This window comes from Calonectris borealis, chromosome 6 (assembly GCF_964195595.1).
Source record: "Calonectris borealis chromosome 6, bCalBor7.hap1.2, whole genome shotgun sequence".
Taxonomy (NCBI): domain Eukaryota; kingdom Metazoa; phylum Chordata; class Aves; order Procellariiformes; family Procellariidae; genus Calonectris; species Calonectris borealis.
Window position 1 is genome coordinate 44,660,569 of NC_134317.1, and position 27,623 is coordinate 44,688,191.

Genomic DNA, 27,623 nt, shown 5'->3' on the forward strand with positions numbered 1-27,623 from the left:
TTTGGAAACATTCGGTCTTACTGGCTCTAGGTGAGGAATCACTGAGGGGACTAAATGGAGAGTATTTGTCGTAAAGTTCATTAATGTATTCTTTTGCGATTTATCGTAGAGATGTCAGACGTCATTTGGCATCATTCAATGTCATGACAGATGTCATCTGCCACTAGCATGAAAAGTACCTGTGAAATTTTGGGCTCGTATCACTTTCCTGTTTTAAAGGTGGTTAAAAAAACCCAAACTACTACGTGTTGCCACGTAGTAGGGTGTTGGTCTCTTCTGCCAAGTAACTAGCAATAGGACAAGAGGAAATGGCCTCAAGTTGCACCAAGGGAGGTTTAGATTGGACATTAGGAGAAATTTCTTTACTGAAAGAGTGGTCAGGCCTTGGAACAGGCTGCCCAGGGAAGTGGTGGAGTCACCATCCCTGGAGGTATTTAAAAGACGTGTAGATGAGGCCCTTAGGGACATGGTGTAGTGGGCATGGTGGTGTTGGGTTGACGGTTGGACACGATGATCTTAGAGGTCTTTTCCAACCTGTATGATTCTATGATTCTATGATTCTATGATCTCTTACAATAAACATTTCTATCAGTTCTTACATGTGATACCCTTTTTTTTTTAAAAAGTCCCTGAGAGCATCTGTTTCCCTCTTACAGATGTCACATGCAGCTACAAGTGCCTTATGTCGCTCTATAAAGCTACAGTGTGAGCTCTACCCTTCACGTCAGATTGCCATCTGTCTTGACCCTTATTGTGGCTTGGGATTTGCACTGTGGTGCTTGTGCAGGTATGTCGTTTGAGCCGTAGGCTTTCTCGTGTGTTCCCAGCCTTCTCTAGAATCCAAGGGAACAGTAGTGGATGAAACTGTCAGAGAAGCCCAAATTAATCTTTTTATAGGTATTTCATAAAAAACCTTTTGTGGTAACAAAATTCATTTAAGTAAGTTAGTTACTTGAGGAACTTGGGTTTTGCAAGTGGAATTAATTAGATACCAAATCCAAGAAAAAAAGGACTTCACTGTCTATTTCACATTGCTTAAATAAATCCTTTTAAAGTCTTCTGAGATGAAACCATATCTTTTTACAAGACCCATAAGGTGTGGACTGCAAGATTGGTATGCACTTAGAAATACAGCTAAAGGAAGCAATTAAATGTTTCTTAAAATGAATGAGACCTGAATTGATTCAATCAGATAACTACAATAATGCAGCACATCTTGCAAAGTTCTTTTTTGCCATTTAAAACTTTCCATATGCATTAACTAATCCAAAGATTTTACAGTGTTTCAGATATTTCATTAAAAAAATGCAGAAACGAAATATGCAAGGTTATTTTGTAAACAGATAAAGTTAAATTTACTGTAGTTAACCTGTTCCTTCCCTCTCTAATTTCCCCAACTGGGAAGGAAGTGTACTGAAGGAAAGCAAAAATTTAACTTTGGTAACATCAGATGATTTATATCGTCAATAAAGTGTGGCAGGGTGGAGGGAGAAGAAACCTTAGTGATAGAAGAATTAAAACCTAAATGGATTTAAAAATACATTTTTAGGGATGGGAACTACGCGTGTCATGCTTTCTATACAAGAGTTAATGTAAGGTCTGTTGTGTTTCATCTGAGTTATAGCTTTGGTTTAGTGTGACAGACTGTTTTATTACAGAATGATTTTTTTTCTATTTTAGAATGTTTAAAAAGAAAACAAAAAACCTCATCGTATTGCCCAGTACAAAAACACATCAGCTCTAGTCAGGAGAAATGGCAAGCATGTCAAGCTACCTGTTGAAAGCAATTAGAGATGCTGTTATTTTTTTTAAGATGCATTAGTTTATCTAAGCCTGGTTTCACAGAGGGGTGTGTCACTAATTTTGTTGATAGTAACTGATCTAAAAAACATTTGGTAATTTAAGACTGTATGATTATGGTGTTTACTGTCTTGAGATGAGTATATAATATTTTTTTAAAAAATAATTAAAAGGTGGTGTGATTCTGAATTTGACTTTCTGTCCACTCATGTTAACTGGTATCCAGGTTAAATGTTTCACATAAACACTCTTTAAAAACTGAGACACCTATGGCAAAGGCTAGAAAATTGCACTAAAAAACTGAATGGTGCAATATAGGTGTTAAAGACTCATTTCACTCAAAGCAAAAGGTGCATTTTCCCTAGAATGACTTACAAAAATAAGCTCAATTACCCATTGTAATCTGTAACTGGAATGATGTCTCAAATGTTAACATTCTAGTGTCAGAAGTTCTGTCTATTCAAGGCGTTGAGTATTTCCCTGTAATTCAACACAATTTACTGCAGGACAAATATACTCACCTTAAAGTTTGTGACTTAACTCAAACCCATAGTTCTTAGCTAACTAAGAGATACTTGCTCTCTGTGGAGAAGATAGGCTGAAGTTCAAATAGATACCAAGCTCTCAGTTTTCCTGTATTTGCTTCATTTTGACTTTATGTAACTTTTGGCTTTTTTATGCTAGCTTGAAGTTTTCATGTTTCTTTTTCTTTCTCTCCCTAGTGTATATTCGGGTCATCAGTCTATTCTAGTCCCTCCTCTGGAACTGGAGAGCAATGTGTCTCTGTGGTTGTCTGCTGTAAGTCAGTATAAAGTGCGCGTCACGTTCTGCTCTTACTCTGTGATGGAGATGTGCACCAAAGGGCTTGGAACACAGACCGATATACTCCGGGTGAGTGGACTTAATTTTTCAACACACTGACATACAAATACATGTCTCTTTCTAAAAGTATTTCATTTTGGCTTGCAGAAGATGGACCATAAGGTTTCTTTGAAAGGTTTTCATTATGACTTGCTTTTTGGGAAATGTTGAGATTGCTGGAAGTTTCAGCTCTCATGTTTCTGGTGGGGAAAAAAAAAGTCTTATGTTTTCAACTTCACTTATTTGTGCCACCTCTGTGCTGCTGGGTATTTCTTGGGCAAAATACTTAGCAAGCCTATCTTGCTTGATAGGCAGATGAAAAAAATAAACAAACAAACAAAAAAATGCACCAAAAAAAAACCAAAATCCCAAAGCCCCACCAAACTCCAAAACCAAAAAATCTCTCCCCCAAAAAAACCAAAACAAAAAGCCCCCCAAAACCTGGCAAGTCTCACCTGCTTTCAGATCTCTTGACACCAAAAGTATTGAGTTCTAAAATGGATGTAATCTTCCTAACAGTAGCAATTACACACTAATAAATCCATTTATTTTTGAGGGAAATCTCTTTAACTGAAACTTAATGTCCTTGAAGAGGTGCCTCTGTCTCAATAGTAGGAGACTTCCCACAGCTGTAGTAACTAAGCCGCTCAGGACTTCCACTGGGAATGTCTGGCAGCTTGTTGTGCGCAAGAAAGCGGCTACATTGTGCTTACTCTCAGTATAGACAAAAACCTCTGTCCCTCTGTTCTCCTGGACCATAGCCAGTTGCTACAGGTTCACATTTACGCTGATGAGAACTAATAATGTCTCGAACTCTCTGACTGCACCTGAACTGCGCAGCACTGGGAGCAAGCGGGTCTCTTGCGAGCCCAGCCCTGTGACACAATGACATTTTGTGGTTTTTTCCAGCTCAAAATGATGAGTGTCTGTGTTGCAGCTACACGATGTGAGTAGTTTGCATCTTGTGCATCAAACCCTACCACAAAGCTTCTTGGCACAATTTTAGAGGATTGTCCTGGGTGGATGGAGCCAAACTGAGTGCAGTCCATATCTATATTGTTTAACTAGTTCATGTCAGTTATTCTAGTGTTTTTAAAGTCCATCTGTTCCGCAAATTAAAATGGCTTATTTCTAGAATTATTGACTTTAAACTTAAAATGTTGTTGTTTTCTTCACCCAACCTCTCAGATGAAAGGAGTTAACCTGTCCTGCGTGCGAACATGCATGGTGGTTGCAGAGGAGAGACCAAGGATTACATTAACACAGTCTTTCTCTAAGTTATTCAAAGACCTGGGCCTTTCTGCTCGTGCAGTGAGCACTACATTTGGGTGCAGGGTCAACGTAGCAATTTGCTTACAGGTGAGATTAAACTGCTTATTCCTTACACTTATGGACAGAATCTCTTGGAACTTTACAGGAAATCATGTTCAGCTGTATGTAATTTTTTTCTAATGAAGTAGAGCTCCATTGCTTGCTTGTTTCATCACCAAGTTAAATAAGCCTTGAAGATGTGGATTATGATAATTTCACTTTTCTGTACTAATTGACCAATTGATTTGCCTTTCTAATACAGAGGATCAGTATTAAGAAACTTGTTTCCTTCCTAGTATGCAGGAGCAGTATTAAATTAAATACACAGCTTCCTGCTCACAAACATATTAATTATTTCAAGCAATTCTATTTCAGCTTTTGAGTGATTCAGATTTTGCTGTTTGAAACGTAGCTTATGTGTATGTGGAATTAAATGGAAGACAAAGTTCCTCAAATAAGACCCAGGATAATTGACAAGGTTGGCAGGTTTTTTTACTTTTAAAGATCTCATATGAGTATTATGAATATGCAAATACATTTGTCTCACCTTATGTGAGAGTTGGACTTTTTTTCAATTAAAGGTATAAAATTGGAAGCTTTGAAGGAGAGAATATGCCCATAAAGTACACAGCCCTACTTCACAGACTGGAGATAATGACATGCTGTGGTCCAGACCCACCTTTGACAGTTTAGTATTCAATTGATGATAATCTTGTATGTGTAATTTAAATAGATTAAACCTAACTTTTCTTAATGAGATGTTTCTTCTCTAGTTAGGAGAGAAAAAAAAAAGTATTCCACAACTTACCTGAAAATCAGGTACTAAGTATGGTCTAGAAATTGGCAAAGCACCCTGGGTTTTGAATGATACTAGAGTTAATAGATGAACTGCTCAAGTTTCAGATGTGGCAATATGTAGCTTTGTATGTGGGGAGTTTCATAGATGCATTAAGTATGTGTGTAATTGTAAATCTTATTTCCAATTTTATTGGTATGAATTACACTTAATAAAAAATATGATTCTATGAAGATTGCTACTGTGCTTTTGCAAAACTTTTTTTTTTCTTTTTTCTTTTTCTTTCTGGTGCCCACTAGATGAAGGAAAGCCTTTTTTCCTGTCAGAATATATTTTTATGTTCTAGATTTCCTACAAGAGATGTTTTGGGCCATGAGCTTCTTAAATGTTGCCATTCGTAATTGTTTCTTTAGTTTCTATAGTTTCTTTCACACATACTAAAGGAGAAAAGGTTTTTAACAACCCCTAGATAAATGGTTATAAAGAAATGCGGCCAGAGCAATTTTATGAATTGGTAGAATGAAAAATAGGCTGAAACCAGCACAGAAGGATATAGATGAAATTAAGATGACTGTACAGAAAGATTTTAAATTCTTTGAATAAAACATTTCAGATGCCAAGTGTGAAAGAACAGCTTTCTGAATTGCGTGTCTAAATAAGAATTTTAAAAGCCAGCTTTGGATATTTGCTGTTCAGACTGTACAAAGGGGGGAAAAAACAGTTTTTCTATAGAATGTTAAATGGCAATGTGAAAAGTACTCCAAGAAAACTGTGAAGAGTGTAGGGCTGCTGGGCAGTTAAGCTTCCCCTTCATTTTATACCTTTCTCATCTCTGTTCTCCATTCTTGAGCCCTTCTTTAGTGGTTTTTTTAACCCCCTTCCCCCATTCTTCCAAAGTGATACCTGTATTTTACTTTTCTAAATCATTGAATTTAAATTAATATAGATTAATATCCAAACTGAATGGGTATTTGATACAAGTTAGCATGCAAATAAATATATAACATCTTCCAACCTTACTGGACTGGTTTACTGAGAAGGTGTTCCTGAAGCTGCAAGCAGCCTTTAGATACTTACAGATGGAGGAGGGATTACATATGATCTGCCTTAAACCTCTTCTTGTTTATTAACTGGGACTTGCATGTTTCCCAATGAACCGCTTAAATGTGCCAAGCTCTTAAATAATCTGAAATGGAAGTTTTCTTTTCACTCTAAAACAGTATGAGTTTTGTTTTCTGTCTTACTGTGTGTATCTTATGTTTCCAGTGCCTCTTTGTTTGTATTTTCTTTTTTCCCCTTTCTCTCTGTTTCACACACTTTGATGGCCTCTGTTACTTCTGTTTGTGGTCCCGTTGTCAGCCAAACAGGCTGGGCAAGCTGGCTGAACAGGTATAGTGATGCATGTGTGCTTGTAATGTCCTTGTACAGTCAGTCTGGTTCAGCAGTATTACTCTATAACGAATATATGCCATTTGAGAGAGTTTTCATTTGAAACAGATCAAGTGAGGTTTTTTTTCTGAAGAAGTTCAGTTTTACTCACACAGAACACTTGTAGCTGAAGTACAAAACCTCTTCTTCAAGCAAGCAAAAAGGGGGTATAGCAATGATTAAAATTACTGAATGATATATTCCTAAAGATAAAGATCATACAGCTAATCTGGTGTGGCCGTCAGTGTCACTGAGCCTCAGCGGTGCTACAAAAGTACAAGGGAATGTCATTATAAAGACATTATTACTGTTCTTCAGCACTGCAATCTTGAGCTGATGGCCAAGTGGCCTCATTTTAAGTCTTTCTAAAATGAGAAATTCTGCTATGGGGAGGAAATGTTGCCTATTTTTTTAGCTTAAATATGCATTTTACAGTAGTTTCTCTTCGTCTTGAGATTAAATTCTGCTGGGGGTGGGGAGGGGGGGAAGGTCTCCTGTTCCCATGTTGGGAAACGGGAAACCTCTCACCAGAGTTGGTCAGAAGGCTTATCCTCTTGACTGTAACAGAGCTCTGCCTCTGCCTAGGCTGTTACTGGCAGGAGCCTTGAAAAGATACAGGTTGGTTAGAGTTATGTTTTAGTTAAATGTTGGGTGTTTTTTTTTTTTTTCTTCAAAGTTGACAAAACCATTACAAAGTAGAACAGTTGAGCTTTGCGAAAGGAATTAGGCCCACATAGGTTTATGCTTACATGGTTTGCACTTACTATGTAGTTTTTAGAGGAGGTGCTTACCAAAATGAAATTTTAAAAACTTCAGTTTTAAATTTGGAAATTTTAAAAACTTAGAGACTTTATCTGTATAAATACATACTTCACTTATGCATTCATTTACTGATTCCATAAAACATCAAAGCTTTATGGCAGTCACTCTAGAAAGGGGGGCTATTTTACTATATTTCTCGTAGATTAGGGCAGTACTTTGTAAGCGTCAGTAAAAAAAGGAGAGGAATTTGTGAATTTATGTGGCTGTGAGAATGAAAGCAGGATTTTCTGGCTTCTGTTGCATTTGTTTCTTCCTTCTTATTCTTAGGGAACAGCAGGACCAGATCCAACAACAGTCTACGTAGATATGAGAGCACTTCGACATGACAGGTACAGATTATTTTAAAGCATTAACTATTTAATGACTAGAGGAGAAAGTTCAGCCTCATTGCATTGCGTTGGTATGTTGAAATATTCTTGGCAGCAGCTAATCCCTCATCACCGTATACAAGGAACCGCACCTTAGAGAATCCTTTAACGACGTCTGTGTGCTGGAAGTGGTCCAGCATCTCCTTCTCCATCACTTGTCCTGCTGTTCCTTTCTAGACCCTCACCTAACTTGCTGTCTGTTCATCAGTCTTGTATAATCTAGACTCGTTAGCTGTTTCTTACCTAACCAGACAGTAAGCAAAAGATGACTTTGCCAACTGGCTAGTTAGTCACAGAATCACAGAAACAGTTAGGGTGGGCAGGATCTCTGGATGTCCCTCATGCAACCTCCTGCTCAAAGCAGAACCAGCTTCAAGGCTTCATCAGGTTACTGAGGGCCAGGATCAGTTCAGTACGGAAAATCTCCAAGCATGGAGATCCTCCTCCTCTCTGGCTGTGTGTGCTAAGACTGACACCCCACTCTGGCGCAGTTTTCCTTACTGGCATTTCCCATCTTGCATATTATATCCCTGGCCTCTTCTCCTTCTGGTGTGCAACTCTAAGGAATCTGGCTCCATCTTCTCTATAACAATCCTTTAGGTAGTGGAAAAAGTGCAGTTAGAGTCCCCCTTAGTCTTTTTTTTTCCTCCAGAAAAAAACAACTCAATTCCCTCAGCCTTCCCAGATCCAATAAATTGATGTCAGGCCTGTACTACAGCATATCAAAACACACATGCACATATGTACACGTGTCATCTGGAAACTTGCCAAGGATACATCATTCTATCAGACTTAATTCTGTAGTCATAATTTTCATGTTAACTTATCTCGGTTAACTTAGTGAATACAAGTGCTGGCAGCACCAAGTTCAGACTGTAATTTTAGCAGGGTATATACATATATGTATTTGTTTCTGTACTTATTTTAAGAAACATAATATCAAGGCTTAGTGCATTTGCTTTAGTTTTTTTTAATTGATAATGTTAAATTAGGGGCTTATGTTAACTGGCAGCTTTTGTGACTACTCATCTCTAATTTTTGCAAGCTAAAATCTTAGCTGTTAGAAGACAAGCTATGCACCATCATTTGTATGATCCCAATTTGGCATCTGAACAGATCAGTGTAAATTACAGTCATTTTCTCTTTATTTAATGTATCACTATGACTTGCATGGTATATATTCCTGTTAAAAACAAGTTCAGCCATAGCCTCAAAGCTGCTGCTGTGTTAGTCAGTTCTAGCCTATGGGTGTAGGGATAGTGTAATGTAACATAAAGTAGAGGAGCTGCTTCTCTTGTACACCTCTCCTACTACACTCAATTCTTGTTCCTTCTGCAAATGTGCTACCTTTATAAGATATGCTACTAATGGGCTGCATAGTGTCACTTAATTCCATTTACGCTGCTTGTTCTTCACTTTTTGTAATTCCTACTGACGCTCTGCCATGGTTCAGTGTGGCAAGCAGAGGTCCAGGAGAGTACAACAAAGAAGGTGAATGTAAAATGCTGGTGGAACTGCAACTTTAGAGCTCTGTTGGAAAAAGTTACTCATCTCTCCAGAGAGCTGAGTTTCTGATTCTTAAAAGAAACATGGTCTATGGGAATGCTAATATGGAAGTCTTGAAGAAACTCTTAACTCTCTTATTGCATTGTGAATAACTGAGCATAATTGACATAATCATAACAGTTTGGTCAGTGCAGCTAAGGATAGGATAACACTGGATGTACTGGAATACATCTATTTAACTTCTATTTAAGTTCATACATTCTCTTATTTTCTCAGGGTGCGTTTGGTAGAGAGAGGTTCTCCACACAGCCTGCCGCTTATGGAGTCTGGGAAGGTGAGAGATTGAGAGCAAGCCTTCCTCCTCATGACCTTTACCTGGGTGGATTCTTTACTTCAGCTGGATCTCAGTACAGAATCTGTGCAACAAGCTTCACTAATCACAGTATATCTAGGAGAGGCACTAGAGAGAGCATAAAATTAACAGCTAGTTAAAATGAAGCCAGGTGTGTGAAGTGAAACAATAGGATATGTTGCTACAACTGAAAAAACCAGAGGCCTTCATGTAGAAGGCATTTTTCAGGTGTGAAACAAACTCCAACTCTGAAGCTGCAAAATAGCTGTTTAGACTGTAAATGATTAAACAACATGGTAGGAAGAGATGGTTGATATCTGTGGTGCAGAGAGGAGTAGAAAGGGAAGAATTGCAGAGACTGTTGACTTCTGTGGCTCTGCATTATTAACTTTTCTTTTGATGAATTCAAGTTCTCTTAACTTGTATTTTAAACATTTGCTTCTTATTCAAGATTCTTCCAGGGGTAAAGGTCATCATAGCACACACAGAAACCAAGGGACCTCTGGGAGACTCGCATTTAGGAGAGGTAAAGCTTTGATGCTGTTGTACTTTGTTTATCAGCAGTGATTTAATATATAGATAAATCATGTTAGATAAATGCCTGTCTCTTATTGCGATGGCCACATAATGTGGCAAGTGAATGAACTCTATAGAGAGCTGGAACTCTTTACATACTTGTATGTATGTCTGCATGGTTTCCTCCCTCCCCTGCCAAACTACTGCATGCCAATACCAGGTGATATCAGTTGACTAGTCTGTCTGATTGGCAGCTATAAGAGGCAGTGAATATCTTATGTACTCCCATCAGTGGACAGTAGTAATGAAGTAATTTACTGGTTGGTTTAATCTTGTTTTATATACATCTGGATTTGTGTATACTAAGGTGCCCAACTAATAGAAGATTGCAGGTTAACAGGTGTTCCTTTCCAGTAAGCCAAATGCCTAGTTCATTCTTTCTCTTTACCATTCCCAACTACATGTATATAAAACTCCTTTATAGTCCTTTTTCTTGATCATTTTCTGTGAGGCAGAAGGTAATGCATTATTTTCATAAAACTACTGCTGGCATTTTAGGAGAAAAAAAAATTTCAGTGGAACAGATCTTTTAAATCAATAAATGATGCTGCCTGGGTCTGGCAAAATAACCTATGTTTATATGGGAATGATTCCCTTTTGGTTGGTTGGTTGTTTTTTTTTTTTAATATCCTAGATATGGGTGAGTAGTCCACACAATGCTACTGGTTACTACACAGTGTATGGAGAAGAAGCACTGCACGCTGATCACTTTACTGCTCGCTTGAGTTTTGGAGACACTCAGACCATATGGGCTCGGACTGGGTACCTTGGCTTTCTGCGCAGAACAGAACTTACTGATGCTAGTGGAGGTGAGAGAAAACAAATGTACTTACAGAAGCATGTGCTTGAAACTCCTTGGGGTAGTTGAGCTAGCAAAGAGTAAGCTGTCCTGCAAGTTCATCAGAGAAAAGTGCTGAATGTAACAGGAATTGTTACTCTGTACATATTCATTGATTATAATGATACTGGGTAATCGTGCAAAATGAGAAATTCATAATGCCCTTTTGACAGATTTAGAAATTATGTTCATCTTCCTTTATTTCCACTTAACAAAATAACATGAGCACATTTGTTAGAAGCACTAGAGCCTTTCTACTCACTTTTCCTCTGAACCTCTTTCTTTACAGAGAGGATGCAGTATTTCAATGCTGATCTAGAGAATACGAGTCATGTTGTCATTCAGCAGTTTTAGGACATGTGCAAATACCAGTGATTTCCCAGCCTTTCAGAAGTTAAAGGTCTAGAGGAGTAACTTCTCCATAATTTTTCCAGTATAGAAAATAAATTGTTAATCTCATTTTCTCAATCTAAGCTGTCTAAACTTGAGAAGTGTAAGCAGATGGAAGAAAAACTGCTCCTTTTCCTGTTGAGACAGAATATGGAGTAGGTGTAACTCTTATTATCACACATTTTAAAAAAAAAGTAATCTCTAAATATCCTAAGAAAAGGAGTTTGAATGCTTATAATGTATTAGCAAACGTATATTGCTATTTATCTGTGATTGGAGTTAAATGAATGGTGGTATCTACATGGATAGTGTCAGTGTCCCCTCATTGCAGTCATTGGATAATGAACTGTAGGGGGTTCACAGACACCTTTTACATTTCCTGTAATCACTCATGGTACAACATAGAAAAGCAGTCTTCCCACTTCTGGAACATAAATGTCAGTTTGGGGGATACCATGCATGTCCATTCTACTTCAGTTCTCCAATATGTGAAGGAAAAAGAGTGAGCAAGGAGAGCAATTTGTTGAAGATGCAGACTTTTGTTGAGGAGCAACCCCATCTGTTGCAGTGGATACCAGTCCAGGGATCAGAAATGGTCCGTGATGTAACTCTGTTGGATCTAGTCTGGGTCATCCTCCAGTCTACTGTGCTGGTGTGCTATTCAGGCTCCCTGGGGCTCTTGAGAACAAGAAAGGTGGATGCTATTGCCCCAGTTGGAGAAATCCCTGCAGCCCATTCAATTCCATCTCCTCCAGAGCAGCATTGTGTACTTCCCTCTTCCACAGTCAGAGTGCCATCAGAGAGCAAAAAGTGAATGCTGGTAAAGAAACAGTCTTCATCAGAGATGTGTGGCATCCTTAGCCCACAGCTACCACCGTTACACAGAAGGGTCCCTTCTTGGCACCAGGCCTCTCAGCCGTTCAGCCTACTTAGCACACTGAGCTAAGTCTCAGTGTTCTGAGTCTCTGTTCCTGAACGAACGTGGTCTCAGGCTATTGGTGGGAGCTAACGTAATGTAGATCCAGCTCCCTGAAAAACCTTTTACTGCATGTCATCTTCCCCTTCAGAGCTGGTAGAGCATGATAAAGGAACACTTAATCAAGGTGCTGTAACCTTTCCTTGCTTTCCTTCTCTCTGATTTTCTCGTAGTTACCTGACCTCCAGGGCACATTGTACTGGTGCTACTGTACTACAAGGTTCTGCACTGGATGCTTTGACGGAATTGTCCATCTGTCACTGTTCAAAGTGAAATGGCTCCCTGTTCTTGAGAAAGCTGGTAGTTGATAGAAATTGGAATCTGTGAGCAGACTTTCACAAAGAAAGAGAAGTTGTAGGTGGCAAGGCACCAGATTACTATAGCGAGTTTTTGTGCCTTGTAGTTTTCTGAAAAATCATGTATCATAGAAGTTTTTATCACTATGGAGCAATGTCAGTTGTCCTTCAGTTTGTCAGCATTTGAGAGGCTATGTGTGGTGAATAAACGTAGCAAGTATGCGTGAAATACAGTGCAGCTTCCCAACATGCTTTTTGTCTCAAGCTACATGATTGAGCAGAATTATAAAATGGGTTGAAAAAAAAGCGAAGTTGAACTGAACAGAATTACAGGATGAACATGGCAATGCGAAGAGCATGTCCTTCAAGAAGGGTCTAGGAGAGCTTTGCTTATTTAACCTAGCAACGCTAAGGCTGAGAAGGGGATAAAGTTGTTCTTGCTGCATTAACTGTGGGGAACTTAAGGAGCTGAGAAGAATATTGCTGGCATGAGGACAAATGGCTATAAGCTGGTTTTAAAAAGAAAAAAAGTTAAATTTGGAAATTGGAAAAGTGTTCCTATTGATCAGAGAAGTTCTCTGGTAAGAATAGTGGGACAAATAGATGCTTTAACAATGGATTTTGATTGGGTTTATGAACTGAGATTACATTATGTGAGAGAAGGGGCAGAATTGGATGACCCAGAAATTCTGTTTTAGTCTCGTTTCATTTGCTTGGAGTCAATAGGCAGAAGTGCTAAATGACCTCTTAATTCTCTTCTACTCAAATGGTAGAGCTTGATGTGTATTATAGAATCCTTGTCCTAGGAAGCACCAGGAACATCTTAGAACTTCAGGAATAAGCTCATACAAATGACCATGTTTGTTCTGTAGATCTGATGGTGTTTTAAATGTTTGTGCTATATTGCAGAGAGGCATGATGCCCTATATGTGGTAGGCTCTTTGGATGAAACACTGGAGCTCAGAGGAATGAGGTACCATCCCATTGATATAGAGACCTCTGTAATAAGAGCACATAAGAGCATCGCAGAATGGTAAGAGCCTCAGTATTACTTTTCTGTATCCTTTTATTTCTTCTAAGGCAGAAGAAGTCAAGCTTTGTGGAACAGCATGCTAGACTGAGAGCTTGCTGTAGAGGGAACTCCCCAAAACTTCGCGAGTAACTGAAATATAACACCCCTCTTTCCCCTGCCTCCGCTGCTCAAAAAAAAAGCAGCCCACTCCTTTATCAGAGTTTGATCTTCATAGTCTGAAAGACAGGGAGGGCAGGGGATGAAGAGAGCAGCAGAGCACTTGCAAGTTGTGTTGTTGACTTCCCTCGCTGTGTCAGAATGTACGCAGTTGGATGTGGTAAACACATCTCAAGGATTTCTTGAATGGTATTCTAACATATATTATTTTCATTTGGTCCTAAAGGATGATGTATGCCATTTGGCTATAGGCCCTCTTCAGTCGCAAAGTGGTAGTGTTTACTTGTAATCTTTGAGAGGGTTTGTCTTTCCTTTAATAATTTCTGAAGATTTACACAAGTATATTAATATCAAGTATGCACACTGAATGTGAAATCTTAATGGTTCCCGTTTCAATACATAAGTGCAAAGGACTCTTAAATACATGATTGTGTACATATAAGAGAAAAAGACCTACTTATATTTTGTACATGGACAATTAAAAAATAAGTGGCAGAGAATATCCCAAGAAGTTACAGCTTTAATACCTCTTGATTTATGAATATTTTCACTTTACTATTATATCACTTGTTCTCATTTATTATATTGTTCAACTACTTACAAAATTTATTTCCAGTGAGTCTGTCTTTGATTACTAGCTTCCTTTGACTATGTATTTTTTTTCTCACCATTAATATTTGTATCATGCCGACAGCGCTGTGTTTACATGGACCAACTTGCTGGTGGTGGTTGTGGAATTAGAAGGCTCAGAACAAGAAGCATTGGACTTGGTCGCGCTGGTAACAAATGTGGTTCTGGAAGAGCATTATCTCATAGTAGGTGTTGTAGTCATTGTGGACCCTGGTGTTATTCCTATCAATTCCCGTGGTGAGAAACAACGAATGCACTTGAGAGACGGATTTTTAGCTGACCAGCTGGATCCCATTTATGTTGCCTACAACATGTGAAAACAAAATCACATCAAGGCTAAAGCACCAAAAGCAAGGGACTTTCCGAATAATAACATCGGAATCCATTTTGTGTTTTTAAAAGCTGTTGAAGACCTTAGGAAAATGGAGATACTAATCTTCACAGACCTGCATCTCTCAGATTGCATTTGCTTTCATAAATCCATTGTAACAGTTACAGCTGTCTTAGGATGGAGAGTTTACTGGAATTCCTGAAGGAAACTTACTAGAATATCATGGACCAATGTTTTTTTACAATAATTATGAATGTCACTACTTGATGCACTGCATAAAAGGACATAAAGCGGGGTGGGGAGAGAACACCAGCTGTGAGGAGGACTCTTGGAAATAATACTGAAAGTCGTGAGTAACCATTCAGAGTTCACCCTCTATGTGATTGTTTGCAATTATTGGCAGTATCTGGGTTAGGACGTAACTTTCAAGATTGCACACATCTCTACCATATGCTCTACTGTACTGAAAGGAATTTTGCACATATTTGAGATTTAAAAATGCAACCTTTTTATTTTAAATCACTGACTCATCCCTATTGAGAAGAAACAAATTCATTCCAATCCAGACTCACTATAACAACAATTATGCTGCTGTTCAGCTTTTTTGTACCAAGCAAAAACAAATACTGCAACTGTAACAAGGTTACTTATCGTGCCATGCTAGACTCTGTAATGCTATAAACTTTATAATGAAATATAAATTAATATCCAGTTTTAATTACTTGATGCAGGAGCCTCCACTGCTTTTGCTGTTGTAACATCATGTTAAAGTTGCTTGTTTTCATAGCATTAGCTGTTAATTACTGCCCTGCATAACGTAAAGTATTTGAAAATTCGTTCCAAAGCCAATAGTCTCTGAATGATTCATAGAAATGTTTACAAAGCATGGTCTTACAATATGTTTTCCCTGAATATCCTGTGCTAAAACTTAGGATAGTGATTTTTTTTTTTTCCACCATGGAAAAGATATTCAGTGTTAGTTAGCTTGATCTGCTGTGGTACAAACTTTCTTTTTTTTTTAGAGTTGTATTTAGACAGACTTTTTTATTCAAGCTGAAATATCCAGTTGATTGAGTCACACTTGACTAATTAAGGTTTTGAAGTTTCTGCCTGATCTAATACTGCAGTGAACCTAATTCAGAAAGAGAATGTGAAATTATTCAAATATTTCATGTGTTTGAAGGTAAGCACGAGACTAGCAAATAATTATTTTTATAGAGTTGTTAAAGACTTTGAGCTACATAAAATTTTTTTTAATAATGCATGAGTTTGTCAAAAGAGCTAGGTTTTTCTGCAAGGCAATTCTGCCTGGATCAGTGCCTAAGATAGGTGGATGTCAGCCTCCTGATAGGAGGATATTAAATTGACTCTTGTTCAAATAAACTATAAAATCTTCAACAAAAAGCTTTCATTTATAGTAGTTCTTTGCCCTTTGGTGTTTTACTGTGGTGTATTATATAGCTGCATACTCTACTATGACTGTAATTATGTACAGAACTTGTGTAACTTATTGTTTAAGTACAGCAACCTCTAGCAGTGGACTATGGGACACTCCTCGTAACAAAACAGCTGGCAAAAGGAAAGAACTACCTAACCCCAATTTTAATGTTGTAGTTTTTTAGCAAATAAAGCATTGTAAGATTTTTTTATTGAGATATTGATGACAGTGAGACAAGTTGCCTTGTAAAGTAAGTCTAAAACAAAAAGCACATTAAACATTTCAAAACAGCTCTTGAAAATCCGAATTGCTGAATGTTGGAACTTAACTAGCTTATGTACAGTACAGTTTTCACCTGTGTTTTGGACAGTTTAATGCCTAGAGAGCTTTTTCTGCAAAATTTCATTACAGTTGCTTTACTATTAAAGCAATTGCACATCCTCAAAGCCTGGATATTCCTGAACTTTATGCTTTCAGTACCCAAATTGAAATGCTCTCTGGTGTCTGGCTTATCTCCCTGCCCTGACCCCAGTGTGGGTCCTCCCCACCCACAACTAGCACCTGCCACACCCCCAGGTTTTCTAAACTTAGGTGTGAGAAGTTCAGCTGGGGGGGATTAACATCCCTCCCCTCAGCATGGTGCTGCTTATTTCACACAGCAAAGCCAATGGTGAGTCTTGACATAAAGCCCTGCTGGGTCAGGGCAGGAGGGAGGGGAGTCAGCTGTGCCGCCAGTACACCGAGCTGCCTCGCATTAGGGACGCTCCGCAGAGCGGCTATAAGCCCTCCCCTCGGGGAGAGGCGCCCGGCGGCTGTCAGGCCATAACCCGTGCGGCACTGGTCGAGCCCACCCCGCCGAGCGACACTATGGCGGCCGCAGGCCCACCGCGGCGGACAGCACCTCGCTTCCTGACGTCACCACTGTGCGCGGGCGGCGCATGCTCGCGGGGCACGGCCCGTGCCGCGGCTTCCGGAGCGGTGCGGTGCGGTGCGGCGCGGCGCGCGGGCCGCCGCCATGGTGCCGGTGGGGCGGCCGGGCGGGCCGGGCCGCCGGGCGGGGGACGGGCGGGGCTTGGCGCTCGCCGCCGAGGCGGAGCGGCCCCATGAGTGTGAGCAGTGCGGGAAGGCCTTCGCGCAGGCCAGCGCCCTGGCCAAGCACCGCCGGGTCCACACTGGGGAGAAACCGTACCGCTGCCCCATCTGCGCCAAAGCCTTCGCCCTTTCCTCGGGGCTGGTCCTCCACAAGCGCACCCACACCGGGGAGCGGCCGCATGCCTGCCTGCTCTGTGGCAAGGCCTTCATCTCCTCATCGCACCTCGCCCTCCACCTCCGCTCCCACACGGGCGAACGGAAGTACCAGTGCCCCATCTGCGGAAAGCTCTTCCTCCAGTCCTCCCACCTGGTGCGCCACAAGGCCATCCACACCGGCGAGAGGCCCTTCAAGTGCGAGGACTGCGGCAAGGTCTTTGGGCGTGCCTCGCACCTCGCGACCCACCGCCGCGTGCACACAGGCGAGAGGCCTTTCAAGTGCCTGCAGTGCGAGAAGGCCTTTACACAGAAGGCTGGGCTGGTCCTCCACGTCCGCCTGCACACTGGGGAACGGCCCTACAAGTGCGACAAGTGTGGGAAGAACTTCCGCTCCTCCGCCCACCTAGTGTCACACCAGCTTCTTGAGTCGGGTGAGAGGAACTTCAAGTGTTCCACCTGCGGGAAGGCCTTCAAGCAGGCATCGTCCCTGAAGCAGCACCTGAAGACCCACGAGGCACGCGAGCCACACCGCTGCTCAATCTGCAGCCGAGCCTTTTCTAGGTCCTCTTACCTCCAGCTTCACATGAGAACACACAGTGGGGAGCGGCCGTACCACTGTTTGCTTTGCAACCGAACATATGCCAAAATTTCCACCTTTGAAAAACATTGTAAAAAGCACCAGCAGGATGAAGAGAGGCCTGGTGCTAGACCCAGGCCAATGACCACCAGGGCAAAAGTACTGGCTGAAAAGAAAAAGCAGGAGCAGAAACAGCAGCACCGAGATGACAACCTCAAGCAACCTCACCAGGCTGACCCAAAGCAGCAGCAGCAGCAGGAAGAAAGGCTATAAAAGTCACTAAAACAAGAACTGTTCCTGGCCCTCCCCAACATGGCTCACGGAAGGTAGAATGTCTGGTTTAATTTTTATGAAAAGAAAATTACATGCTGCACCAGCGTTACTCCAGAGTGTGTTTCCAAACGGAATTCTTTCTCTGACGCGAGGTTCAATGCACTTTTCTGGGATGCAGCAGATATGTAGAAGTCTGCTGAGGCTCCCCGCAGTTGGTATGGCGTGCAGAATGCTCCGTGGTTACAGGGGCATTTCACCCTGTTCATGGCCCTGGTGGTTTTGTTTCACGTCAGCAGCGTTTTCTAGCACAGACTTCCAGGGGTTCCTGACCAAAGCGCCTGCTTTTACCCAGATTGAAAGAGGGATGCTTCTTTGCATGCGGAAATAAATTAAGTTGTAGTCTCTCAAATAAAGGCAAAGTTTTTGTTTGAAGAGGCAAGAGAGTGGCACACCTACAGAAAACAGATTTGCACCAACAGTGGGTTTAGGAAACAAGCAGGAATTTATCCTGCAAAACGGAATTTGTTTTTGAAAGCACAGTACATAACGAGAAGGTAGCATCTTTGAGCCTTTCCTGATTTTCTCACTGTTAATTACAACGCATTGTACTTAGCATCCAGATAATGCTGTGTGTGAAGTGCGCTTAAAGCACAGCAGGTTTTATTGCCAAAGCAATTTAACTCATCTTTCTCAGAACTAATGAAGACAGGTGTCAAAAACCTGTAATTCATCTTAAATTGAATGAGTTTGACATTTGAAATACCAGTTTGTAACAAAGGTACAAGAATTTTTTTTTTTTTTTTACCCAGATCTTTTGGGAATGTAAAATGTAGTAACAAGGGAATTGTAAGCCCTGTCTCGTTCTAACTTAATGAATGGCTGTAGCTGGTTCGCTGGCCAGTCACCACGCTGAGGGAATGAGGGAAGATGCCACAAAAGGGTTGCTGTCGAAGTGGAATGTTTCAGATTTACTTTGGGGTGTGAGATCGGACTCCAGTGAGTACTAAATAACTTTGTAAGCATTAATAAAACTGCCTTTATTGCAGCAGTGTTATTTGTGAGCCAGCACTTTGTACTGACTTCTTATAAGCTTTACGTCATTCTAGCAGCAGTACTATGAGGCTACTTCATGCCTTTATTTATCACTTATTGTTACCCATGAATTTATTGTAGCAGAAAAAAGGAAGCAGTGAGTTCATTTTAAGTGCACATTCCTAATTTTCTGTACCAAGTCCCCGATTTTTTTTAACGCTATTTCCGTGCCATTGTGTGCGAACACATATTATGCACTTTAAGGATCTTTTTGGATAGGCTTCTGGTTTTGGTTTCTATAGCATATTCATAACTCTGTTTTAAGGCCAAAAAAAGGAATTTTCGGAAAGCTTGCATATTTAAAGTATTGCAGTGTTTCAGGCCAGAAATCATGTTAGTAGATGATAGAGCTGGATTACATCTAAGAACTAATTTACAGCTAACAAAACTGCAGTGAATAATTGTCTAACTTTTTGCACTTCAGAGTTTACTTGGTGCTGGGTATACTGAGATATAACTCTTATTGTTGAACTGATGTTTATATTCAGCTGGTTAATATACTTGAAATATTTATGTGGTCAGATATTTCAAATGAGATGTTTCTAAGCCAGAGTTTCTTGTCATGACAAATTCTAATGTAAATTTTTGCTACAGTCTTTGGATTTTGTTTTGTGACCAGGCATGTTGTTAAGGAGGAACTAGACACACTGGGTTTTATTTCCAGTTCAGTTATGCCCGTGCCATATAAGCAACATTTTTGTATTTCAATACATGTTATTAAAATAATATACACGCTATCTTTTCCTCCAGTCATTTTTCTTTTAATCCTGTTCTCACCTAAACGTAAACGTTTGCTTATGGAAGTAAAAAGCATTTGCCAATTTTCTAGCATACCTTAAAACTTAGCTTGCAAAGATAACTGCAAAATAATGATTTGTTTTATTTCTGCCATTTTTCTTTGCCAAACTTGGAGGACAGTGCCATGGTGGTTGTTTCTATACTTGTAATGTGGCATGCCTACATGCAGAATCAAAATTTCAGTGGCAAGAAAATATAAAAGTGGCCTCTTAAATATCAGTTTTACATTGCTCCATAATAATTTTGGAGGTGTTTTATTTTGTTTTGTTTAAAAAGCTTCCCATTTTGCTCTTCTAGTTTCCTGCTCTGTCAGCTGCCTTCCCCCTGCAATCCGAAGTCCACACTGTTCAGGATGCAGGATGAACTCAGACTTCGTACAGTAAAATCCAGTGTCGAGAATATTTCAGAATGGATAAACTGAAAATATGCTCTAATGCCCTGACTGTTGCAGTACAGTAAGTAAGGCCAGGATTTAATATCTGGTAGGGGAAACAAATTCAATCTGTGGATCACTCACAGAAATGCTGCCACTTTCTTTTGGAATGTATTTTTCAGCTTAATGTACAGAGGGAGCAGGAATGTGCTTCCATGTCACTAGACTGCCAGGATGGAGGAGCACCTCTCAGTGCCGTCACAGCTCGCAGCACAGAGTTCTGAATGCATGGGAGACGCAGCCCAGCGGCGCAGTGCTTTGTTTACACAATTGCTTTACTCCATCCAACAAGGTCAGGAATGTTCTTTCTCTGGGGTCCGTAAAAGTCCACATTTGATTTGTGGATGATTTGTGGAAAAAGCATATTTTGTTTTTCTTTTTAAGATAAATTATTTGTCTTGCTGTCAACACATGAATTCTGCTATTGAATGATTTAGCTGAGTGGACATCCCATCGACAGTTAACAATATGAAGTATATTTTTTTTAGATGTGCTAACAGCAATAATCAGCATTCCCAGTAACATTAGATCTTACATGGAAGAACTTTTTTGTGGGGGGGTCTGTAGCTCTTCCAGTGCTGGTAATTTTATGTCTGATCCAGAGAGAGGGTTCCCTTTCACAGATGCGCTTTGCCTATAATTACCTGGGGAGAGAGTAACAGTGCAGGTTCTAATCTCCCAGAGCAAAAAGTAATGGCAGCATTTTAAATTATGAAAATGTAATTCAGCAGAGGTACAATACAGCATGTATGTACTAAATCTTTCCCGTCTGTCGCTTTTCTAGTTTGTGAAGTTAATTTGAGTCTGTTAAATGTCTCAAGTTCCTCCTGTTGTTGTACTTTCTTATCTTTGTTTCACTTCTAGTACTGTTGATAAGTAGTTTTTGCCTTGACATGGCATTTAATATAAGAAGCCATCCGTTGGTGCCTTCCTGGTGGGAAATACACTTGCATCCTCTTCTATAGGGAGTCAAAAGCCTGACAAATGTGTCCAAACGTCAGGTAGGCGCTGCTAGTGTAATGCTACTGTTTCATCCTTGGGGAGCCTCCCAGGGCCCCAAGGATCGCACAGCACAGAGCTCCATGTTACTAAACCAGTCTTTCTGCAGGTTGTCACATGCCAGTCTGCACTAATGACAAAAAAGTGGATTTTTGAGCTCTCCTGGGATGCAATATCAGACCAATCTAACCAGTGCCAGTGAGATATTGTAAGAGCCCACACAGCTTAGGTATCCAGCAGGCTGATTCTGCTGACTGGGATGGGGGCATAACTAAAAATTATTTAATAATGTCATTACCCTGTCATCTTCCCTTCCTGAAGAATGAACTATCCCTGCCAGAGCCTGAAAACCAATAGTGTCAGGACTGACACTTTTAAGTATCTACTCTGTCATTGCTGGGAGGTTAATGAGTTGCTTAAGCCTTTTGAGTCTCCTTCAGAACTGGCTGCAATGTATGCCTTGCAAAGCTCTGACACTTGCTCCTTGGTCAGCCCCAAGGCTTGAGAGATTTTCTTTTTTCCCCAGAAAGCCTCGCCATGCTTCTGAGCGCCTCACAGCACTACTCAAACCCCTTATTGGCATGGCAGCATCCTTTTTCTAGGCTGGACACAGGGGGCTTGCGTGGTCCGTGAGGACCCAGGGTGTTAGCAGAGGTGCTGCGAGGGGCTGGCTGTGGCTGTGCCTGTGCGTGCAAGGGAGCAGCGTGCAGGAGGGATCAGCAGCGGTGAGTTGTTGGCAGAGGCACCCCATGCTATGTGCTTGGGCCAGTGTTGCCTAAACTGCTTTGCCTGCCTCCCCCACAGCGCCAGCGTGCAGCTGTCCCCACAGTCTGTGCTCTCAGCTGAGGCACCGCCTGTGTCAGAGAGCAGCAGGATACAAGGGGAGCAGAGCTGCAATGCAGACTGGGTGGCGCTGAGACCTGTGACCATGCAGTCTCTGTTTCAGGAATTTCACTTCAGGAAAGCTCTACTTTTCTTGCTGACTGGGGAGGAGTGTCCAGGGCTCCAGTAGCCTGAGCACCGCATACTGCACCGCTGGCAGTCAGGAGGCTCACCTCAAAGGAAGACACGCTCTCTTCCTCCCTGACAAGAGGCACCAGCTCTGCTGCGCCTTCTTCTGTGCCAGGTAAAGCCTCTGTGAATTTCCACCAGTGATGTTGCTAAGTCGGGATCAGCCTTACTGCCAGAAACGTGTGCAGTCATACTGTGTCACTCCCTGCTCCTGCTCCCGTTGCTCACCAAGGGACAGGACAGCCTGCTCTGTGTCTCACCGGCTCTGTCAGCATTAAAGCCGCTTGTTACACCTACAGCTCTTTGCTGCTGTGATGCTGTGCAGAGCTGCTGAAAAGGCTCGGTCTTGGGGAAGGATTCCTCATCCATGTGAGCACTGCTGGTGCGGTGAGGCAGAAGGCAGTAGGACTTGGAGACCTGCCAGACAGCCTCACCTTGTGCTAAGCATCAGACCCCTCTGCTGAACTCAGATTCAGGGTCGAGAGAGGGTCATAAGAGTCCCATCTACCCTGCCTAACCTTGGGGACACTCTGGGACAGACGGTGTCCCCATTCGTTGTCCTCAAACGCTGCCTCAGGTCCGTACAATTGTTGGAAACAGTTAAACCGAGAACTGATGAGGATGTTAAAAACGTGGTGGAAATAACTTGGATGCTAAACAAGTTCTCAACAAATGAGCACTACCTTGGTAAGGCAAAACTGCTTTTTTAATTCTAGGTGGAGTACAAGATGTCATCTTTCTTGTATGCATGTCTCTGCCTGAGTGTCCCCTTTCACAGCTTGGGGGAGGCAGATGAGAATAGCAAGATGGTCCCTGTCCGAAGACATGTCATTTTGCGCATGAAATCATTATGAAACGTAGAATGAGGTAAAAATGACAATGACATCTGTGGGCATCTTTGTTGTGAATTTGTCACTATAGATGTTGCTAGCCATGAATGCCTAACTGACAGGTATCACTGAGCTGGATGGCAAGTGCAGACTGAAAAAGGCAGGAGCATAGGCTTTGGGGAAATTGTCCTAGGTTTAGTTTTGGCTTTGCAAAGGCTCACCAGTGCAAGCCCCCAGGATGACCCTGGCAGCAGTGGACACATCCTGAACAGCAGCAGTCCTGCGGAGGTGCATTGCGCTCCTTTGGCCTCATAGTTACATCTGCCAGCTTGGACGGCCAGGGGGAGCATAGTGGTTGTGACAGCCTTGAGCTGTTTGGCCAGGGAGGAGAGGAAGGGTCGATGCCCAACAAGAAACCCCAGGGGCATGAGCCATAGCAGTGCTTCAGGCTGCATCCTCCAGCCTTCCCCTCTGACAGTGCAGGGCAGCCAGGGAGCTGCCTGCAGCCTGGGACAAAAGGACACATTTTTCACCAAAGACTAATTGTGGCCCAGAGACCGAAACAACATTTTATTCTTACCGTTTCCACAGACTCTGGAGGCTGCACCTGGTCTACGTTAAAGCACTGTGGTAACGCTGGGCGGATCCCCCCTTCCCTTCTGACTGAGCCTGGAGACCTTGCCAAGGCACATCCCAGGCCCAGAAGCTGTCCCCAGCCCAGGAGCCTCATACACTTTCGCTTAGAGTTCTGCAGGCTGCTAAGAGCAAGAGGATTCATCGACAAGAGAAAAGCCTGGCCTGTTAGATGGTTATGCTTTGCCTTTCAAGCCAAGAAATGCGTGGGCTCTGCTAAGCCCCTGTGACGGGCCGTGCTGCCTGGGTTAGTACCATGCACAGGGCGGTCAGAGCCCATGGGAATCAATGGGAGCCTTTCCATTCAGGCCAGTGGGCTCAGAACCAGGCTTCTGTAACCAATCCCTCTGCATCACCTCCTACTTCAGCCCTTGAATTTCCCTTTTCCCTTTGCAAGCAAGCTTGGATCACAGCATCTGCCTGCCTCCAGACCCGTGCACATCCCTTGCATACAGCAGCAGGGAAGGAGCTTGAGACAAAGCATTCACACACCGCATCCAGCCAGGTGGGCACTGGCTGATAGGCTTTCCTGAGCCATGCAGGTGTTTCTTGTTCACAAAGCTGCAGAACTTAATAAGCTGCTTAAGTCTAGCACAAGCTTAACTCCAAGGAGCCCCTAATCGCATCCAGTCTTTTTCCTGGAGGAGCGATGCTGCTCTGCATCTCTCTGGCATGAGCAGGAGGTGCTCGCCTGCTTCCCAGCAGCTCACTCATGCTCAAAGAACTCATGGCAAGCAGCGGTGACCATTGCAATGAAGGCTACAAACTCCTGGAAGTCACACTCTGCATCCCCATCGCTGTCCAGCGCCTCCATGACTTTGTCCACAGTCTCCTGGTCTTTGATCTCCTGAAGGGATAGAAACAGGCAGCCAAAGCTGGGGAGGATCAGAGCGAGGCCCAGTAACATGTCCCCGCTTCTCAGGTGCTCTCATGGCTGAATCTCTGTTCAGACACATCCCAAATAGCTCGTTGCTGTTTCCCATCTGTGTTGGGGCACCACCCTGCGCCTGCAGCAGCATCTGCGCAACAGCGGCCCTCCTGAGGCGAGAATCACAGCCGCAGCTGTGCTGGTGGGAAGGGACATCTTGAACCCCTTGGGGCAAGGCTGTCCCCCCTTCCCAGGGAAGGAAATTTCCTTAGTAACCAACCCGAACCCCAGCCCGCAATGCAGGCTATTGCCCTTGTCCTGCCATCTGCTGCTCCTGCGGAGCTGGAGCAAAGTGCTTAATACACTGCTGCATAAACAAACCCCTTCCCCTGCACTTGCTTCCCATGGGAGATGGAATTAGCGGAGCCCAGCAGCTGCTCGACATGGCTTCCTGAGCCCAGCAAGGCATGCTGCGTGGAGGGCAATACTTACGCCAAGGAAATGGGTCAACTCGTTGTTAATGAGCTCCTTCAGTTCTGATTTCTTCAGCTTGTGCTTGTCTCCCTCCTTCCCTGAGTACTGGTGGAAGGCATCAATGATGGCGATCATGGCTTTCTCCAGCTCAGACATGGTCACAGTGTGGCCCTGAGGTCAGAGGAGTGATGGGTGCGTTAGCCTGGGCAAGCTCCAGCGATGCCTTTTGCTTTGCAAGCGCGGCCGCCCCAGGGCTCCCCAACACGTCACCAACGCTGGACCCCATACTCAAAACATGCTGCTGAAAAGCACCGCTAGCAGCTCTCGCTTTAGGGAGGAAGATCCCAAGAGACCTTGGCTCTGCCTCCGGGAGCTCTTGAGGAGAGGAGAGCCACAACATGAGGAGTGCCCAGTATAGGACTGGCGCATGCTGGGAGCTCACACATCCCAGCTGGGATGATGTGAGTTTGGTACCTTGGGTCTCTGTGTGGGCAGAGAGTAGGAGAGAAAACGAGGAGAGGCTGCAAAGCCCTGGCGGCTTCCAGCAAGGCGGTCCTGCATTTTCTGTATGTGCCAGCCTGGCTAGCAGGCGGCATGTTGTCACTTCACCTCTTCTTTGGCTCACACTGCTTAACCCAAAACTTTGTTCTCCTTGCCTGGGAGAGGGGCAGGTAGCGGTTTCATTTCTGCACATGGAGCTTCAGAAAGGTTTTGCTGTCCCCTCTGTCATGGATGCTCTCGCCTCTGCCTTTCTTGCCTGCAGGCCTGTCTCCAGCTGAGCAGTCAGGGGAACCCGGGCAGGAACCAGTTTTGATGAGTGCCAGCGGGACAAAATAAGCACATCTCCTCTAACCTCCCTCCTCCTGCGCTTGATCTGGAAACCCTCTAGGGAATGTTAATAATCGGGATTGCAGTATTTCCTGCAGATTTCACAGACAGATAAACCAAAGAGACTCTGATTGAAAAGGGAGAGATGTGAAACCACCTTCCCAAAAGCTGTTGAATGCACTGATGCTGGGGAGAAAAAAAAGCGCCCTGTTGTCTGGCACTCAGTTAACTCATACCCCATGGATAAACGTCTCCTGCCCTGCAGCCTGGCTTCTGTTTCACCACCACAAGGCCCAACGCTGAAGGCACTAAATTTTATCCCACGGCCTGACTCTCAAGCTGATGCCCTCCCCCATGCAGCAGTCGATGTCCAAACTGCAAGACTGTTTCTAGTCAGGTAGGAAATATTCCTGAAGCACTTCATGCATGCATCCTAATAGCCCTTTGCATGTTCATGCCCTGCCTGCACCAGGCTGAGCTGGCTGCCAGCAGCACTGCCTGCTTCCCATCCACAAGGCTGAGGAGTGTTTCAGCTCTCCGCTGGCCTCTGCTGTAGCGGCAGAGCTCAGAGCTGTGATGGTGCCCCCACACCACCCCTTCCGCAGCAGCAGCCCACCTGCTCCAGCAGCCAAGTGTCTGCGCTGCCCCGGCATCCCCCAGCCCCTCTCACCTCTCTGCTAGCAGCAGGGCTGTGGCACAGCAATGCGATGTGGCCAGGCACCTCCGGGACTCTCTGGCTTCTTATGCCTGGGGGCGGAGAGCCCTGGGCCCTGCCGCAGCAGCCACTGCACCAATGGCAGCTGGAGGCGGGGGTGTCTGGAGCTGGGCGCTGGGCCTGCACTGTGCAGGGATGCACACAGAAGTGCATTGACTCACTGCCAACTCACAGCCACGGATGTGGGAGCCATTGCGGAGAAAGCCGCCATTGTGAGGAAAAAGAATAACTGGGCAGTCAGCAGGAGAGCCAGCCTGGTGGCATCACCTGTGCTGCCGCTCTCATCCACAATAAAGGCAATGAATTGTGACCCACGGTTGGACAGGCACGGTCAGAGCTGGGCTGGGCGCTCCAACAGCTGCCCCAAGGCAGCCCACAGCCAGCAGCAGGCGTGTGGGAACAATGGAGCCCCCCTGTCCCTGTGGGCCCTGTCCCAGGGCTGCAGCACCCTCTGGGGCAGAGGTTTTTCTTTGCATGTGACGGGAACATCCATCCTGGCAGCTTGTGCCTTCACTGTGCACCTCTGAGACATGTCTGGCTGCATCTTCTCTGCCACCCTGTCAGTCTGGGGGACAGTGGGACCCTTTGCAGGGGAATTGTGATTGTATCAGGCTGCAAGTGGTTGAAGGACAGAGCTGGCAGCAGCAGCAGCTCCTCTCTGATGCCTGCTGGGGGAACAGTGCCAGGTTCTGGGGTGTGCCTTGCCGTAGCCTCACAAAAAGCCATGTCAAGTGGGTTTGGGTTATAAAGCCAGTAACTGTGACACCACCCTTTTGTCTGGGGGGACGGCGGGAACCTCCTGCCTGCGTGTACCTGTTGTCCATGTCATGGTTGCGTGGGTGGTGTTGCTTAGAAGTCCTCTGCCAGCCCCAACAGCCACCATGGGCATTAAATGCACTTTTATTTAAACCACAGAGCTGTAAGTTTTCCTTTCCA

The 27,623-nt window shown here is 43.4% G+C and overlaps 3 protein-coding genes across 9 annotated transcripts in view; 2 read left to right on the forward strand and 1 right to left on the reverse strand.

Annotated features, from left to right (window-relative positions):
• Positions 1 to 16,350, forward strand: part of DIP2A (disco interacting protein 2 homolog A) — a 139,559-nt gene extending 123,209 nt beyond the window's left edge. Inside the window, exons 30-38 of one of the 2 annotated variants that reach the window (XM_075153870.1) lie at positions 657 to 787; positions 2,523 to 2,691; positions 3,850 to 4,020; positions 7,286 to 7,347; positions 9,169 to 9,226; positions 9,696 to 9,770; positions 10,455 to 10,629; positions 13,230 to 13,353; positions 14,204 to 16,350. In XM_075153870.1, coding sequence (XP_075009971.1) covers positions 657 to 787; positions 2,523 to 2,691; positions 3,850 to 4,020; positions 7,286 to 7,347; positions 9,169 to 9,226; positions 9,696 to 9,770; positions 10,455 to 10,629; positions 13,230 to 13,353; positions 14,204 to 14,456 — 1,218 coding nt within the window. In that variant the 3' untranslated portion in view covers positions 14,457 to 16,350. The remainder of the gene's footprint in view (positions 1 to 656; positions 788 to 2,522; positions 2,692 to 3,849; positions 4,021 to 7,285; positions 7,348 to 9,168; positions 9,227 to 9,695; positions 9,771 to 10,454; positions 10,630 to 13,229; positions 13,354 to 14,203) is intronic. The other variant, XM_075153872.1, reaches the window with a different exon arrangement.
• A 570-nt stretch (positions 16,351 to 16,920) lies between these two features.
• Positions 16,921 to 27,194, forward strand: LOC142083835 (uncharacterized). Of its 6 annotated transcripts, none has more exons than XM_075153877.1 (6): positions 16,921 to 18,059; positions 20,194 to 20,351; positions 20,452 to 22,053; positions 22,275 to 22,454; positions 23,761 to 23,799; positions 23,916 to 27,194. In XM_075153877.1, the coding sequence occupies exon 1, from the start codon at positions 16,924 to 16,926 to the stop codon at positions 18,004 to 18,006; it is 1,083 nt and encodes a 360-aa protein (XP_075009978.1). In that variant the 5' UTR covers positions 16,921 to 16,923; the 3' UTR covers positions 18,007 to 18,059; positions 20,194 to 20,351; positions 20,452 to 22,053; positions 22,275 to 22,454; positions 23,761 to 23,799; positions 23,916 to 27,194. The 6 variants fall into 6 exon arrangements, with proteins under 6 accessions (XP_075009978.1, XP_075009976.1, XP_075009975.1 ...); XM_075153875.1 differs by having other exon boundaries at positions 20,452 to 20,621; positions 21,855 to 22,053; positions 23,761 to 27,194; XM_075153874.1 differs by having other exon boundaries at positions 23,761 to 27,194.
• On the reverse strand, positions 23,713 to 26,681 carry S100B (S100 calcium binding protein B). The gene is made up of 3 exons (XM_075153880.1): positions 26,643 to 26,681; positions 25,163 to 25,315; positions 23,713 to 24,649 (listed from the first exon to the last, which is right to left on the reverse strand). The coding sequence occupies exons 2-3, from the start codon at positions 25,298 to 25,300 to the stop codon at positions 24,509 to 24,511; spliced, it is 279 nt and encodes a 92-aa protein (XP_075009981.1). The 5' UTR covers positions 25,301 to 25,315; positions 26,643 to 26,681; the 3' UTR covers positions 23,713 to 24,508.
• Positions 27,195 to 27,623: the final 429 nt, after the last annotated feature.

Excerpts from the sequence above, each read along its gene's own strand:
- LOC142083835 (XM_075153874.1), top strand. The coding sequence starts at position 16,924 with ATGGTGCCGGTGGGGCGGCCGGGCGGGCCGGGCCGCCGGGCGGGGGAC.
- S100B (XM_075153880.1), bottom strand. The coding sequence starts at position 25,300 with ATGTCTGAGCTGGAGAAAGCCATGATCGCCATCATTGATGCCTTCCAC. Across the intron at positions 24,650-25,162 it reads AGTTGACCCATTTCCTTGGC|GAGATCAAAGACCAGGAGAC; the intron begins GTAAGTATTGCC and ends CTATCCCTTCAG.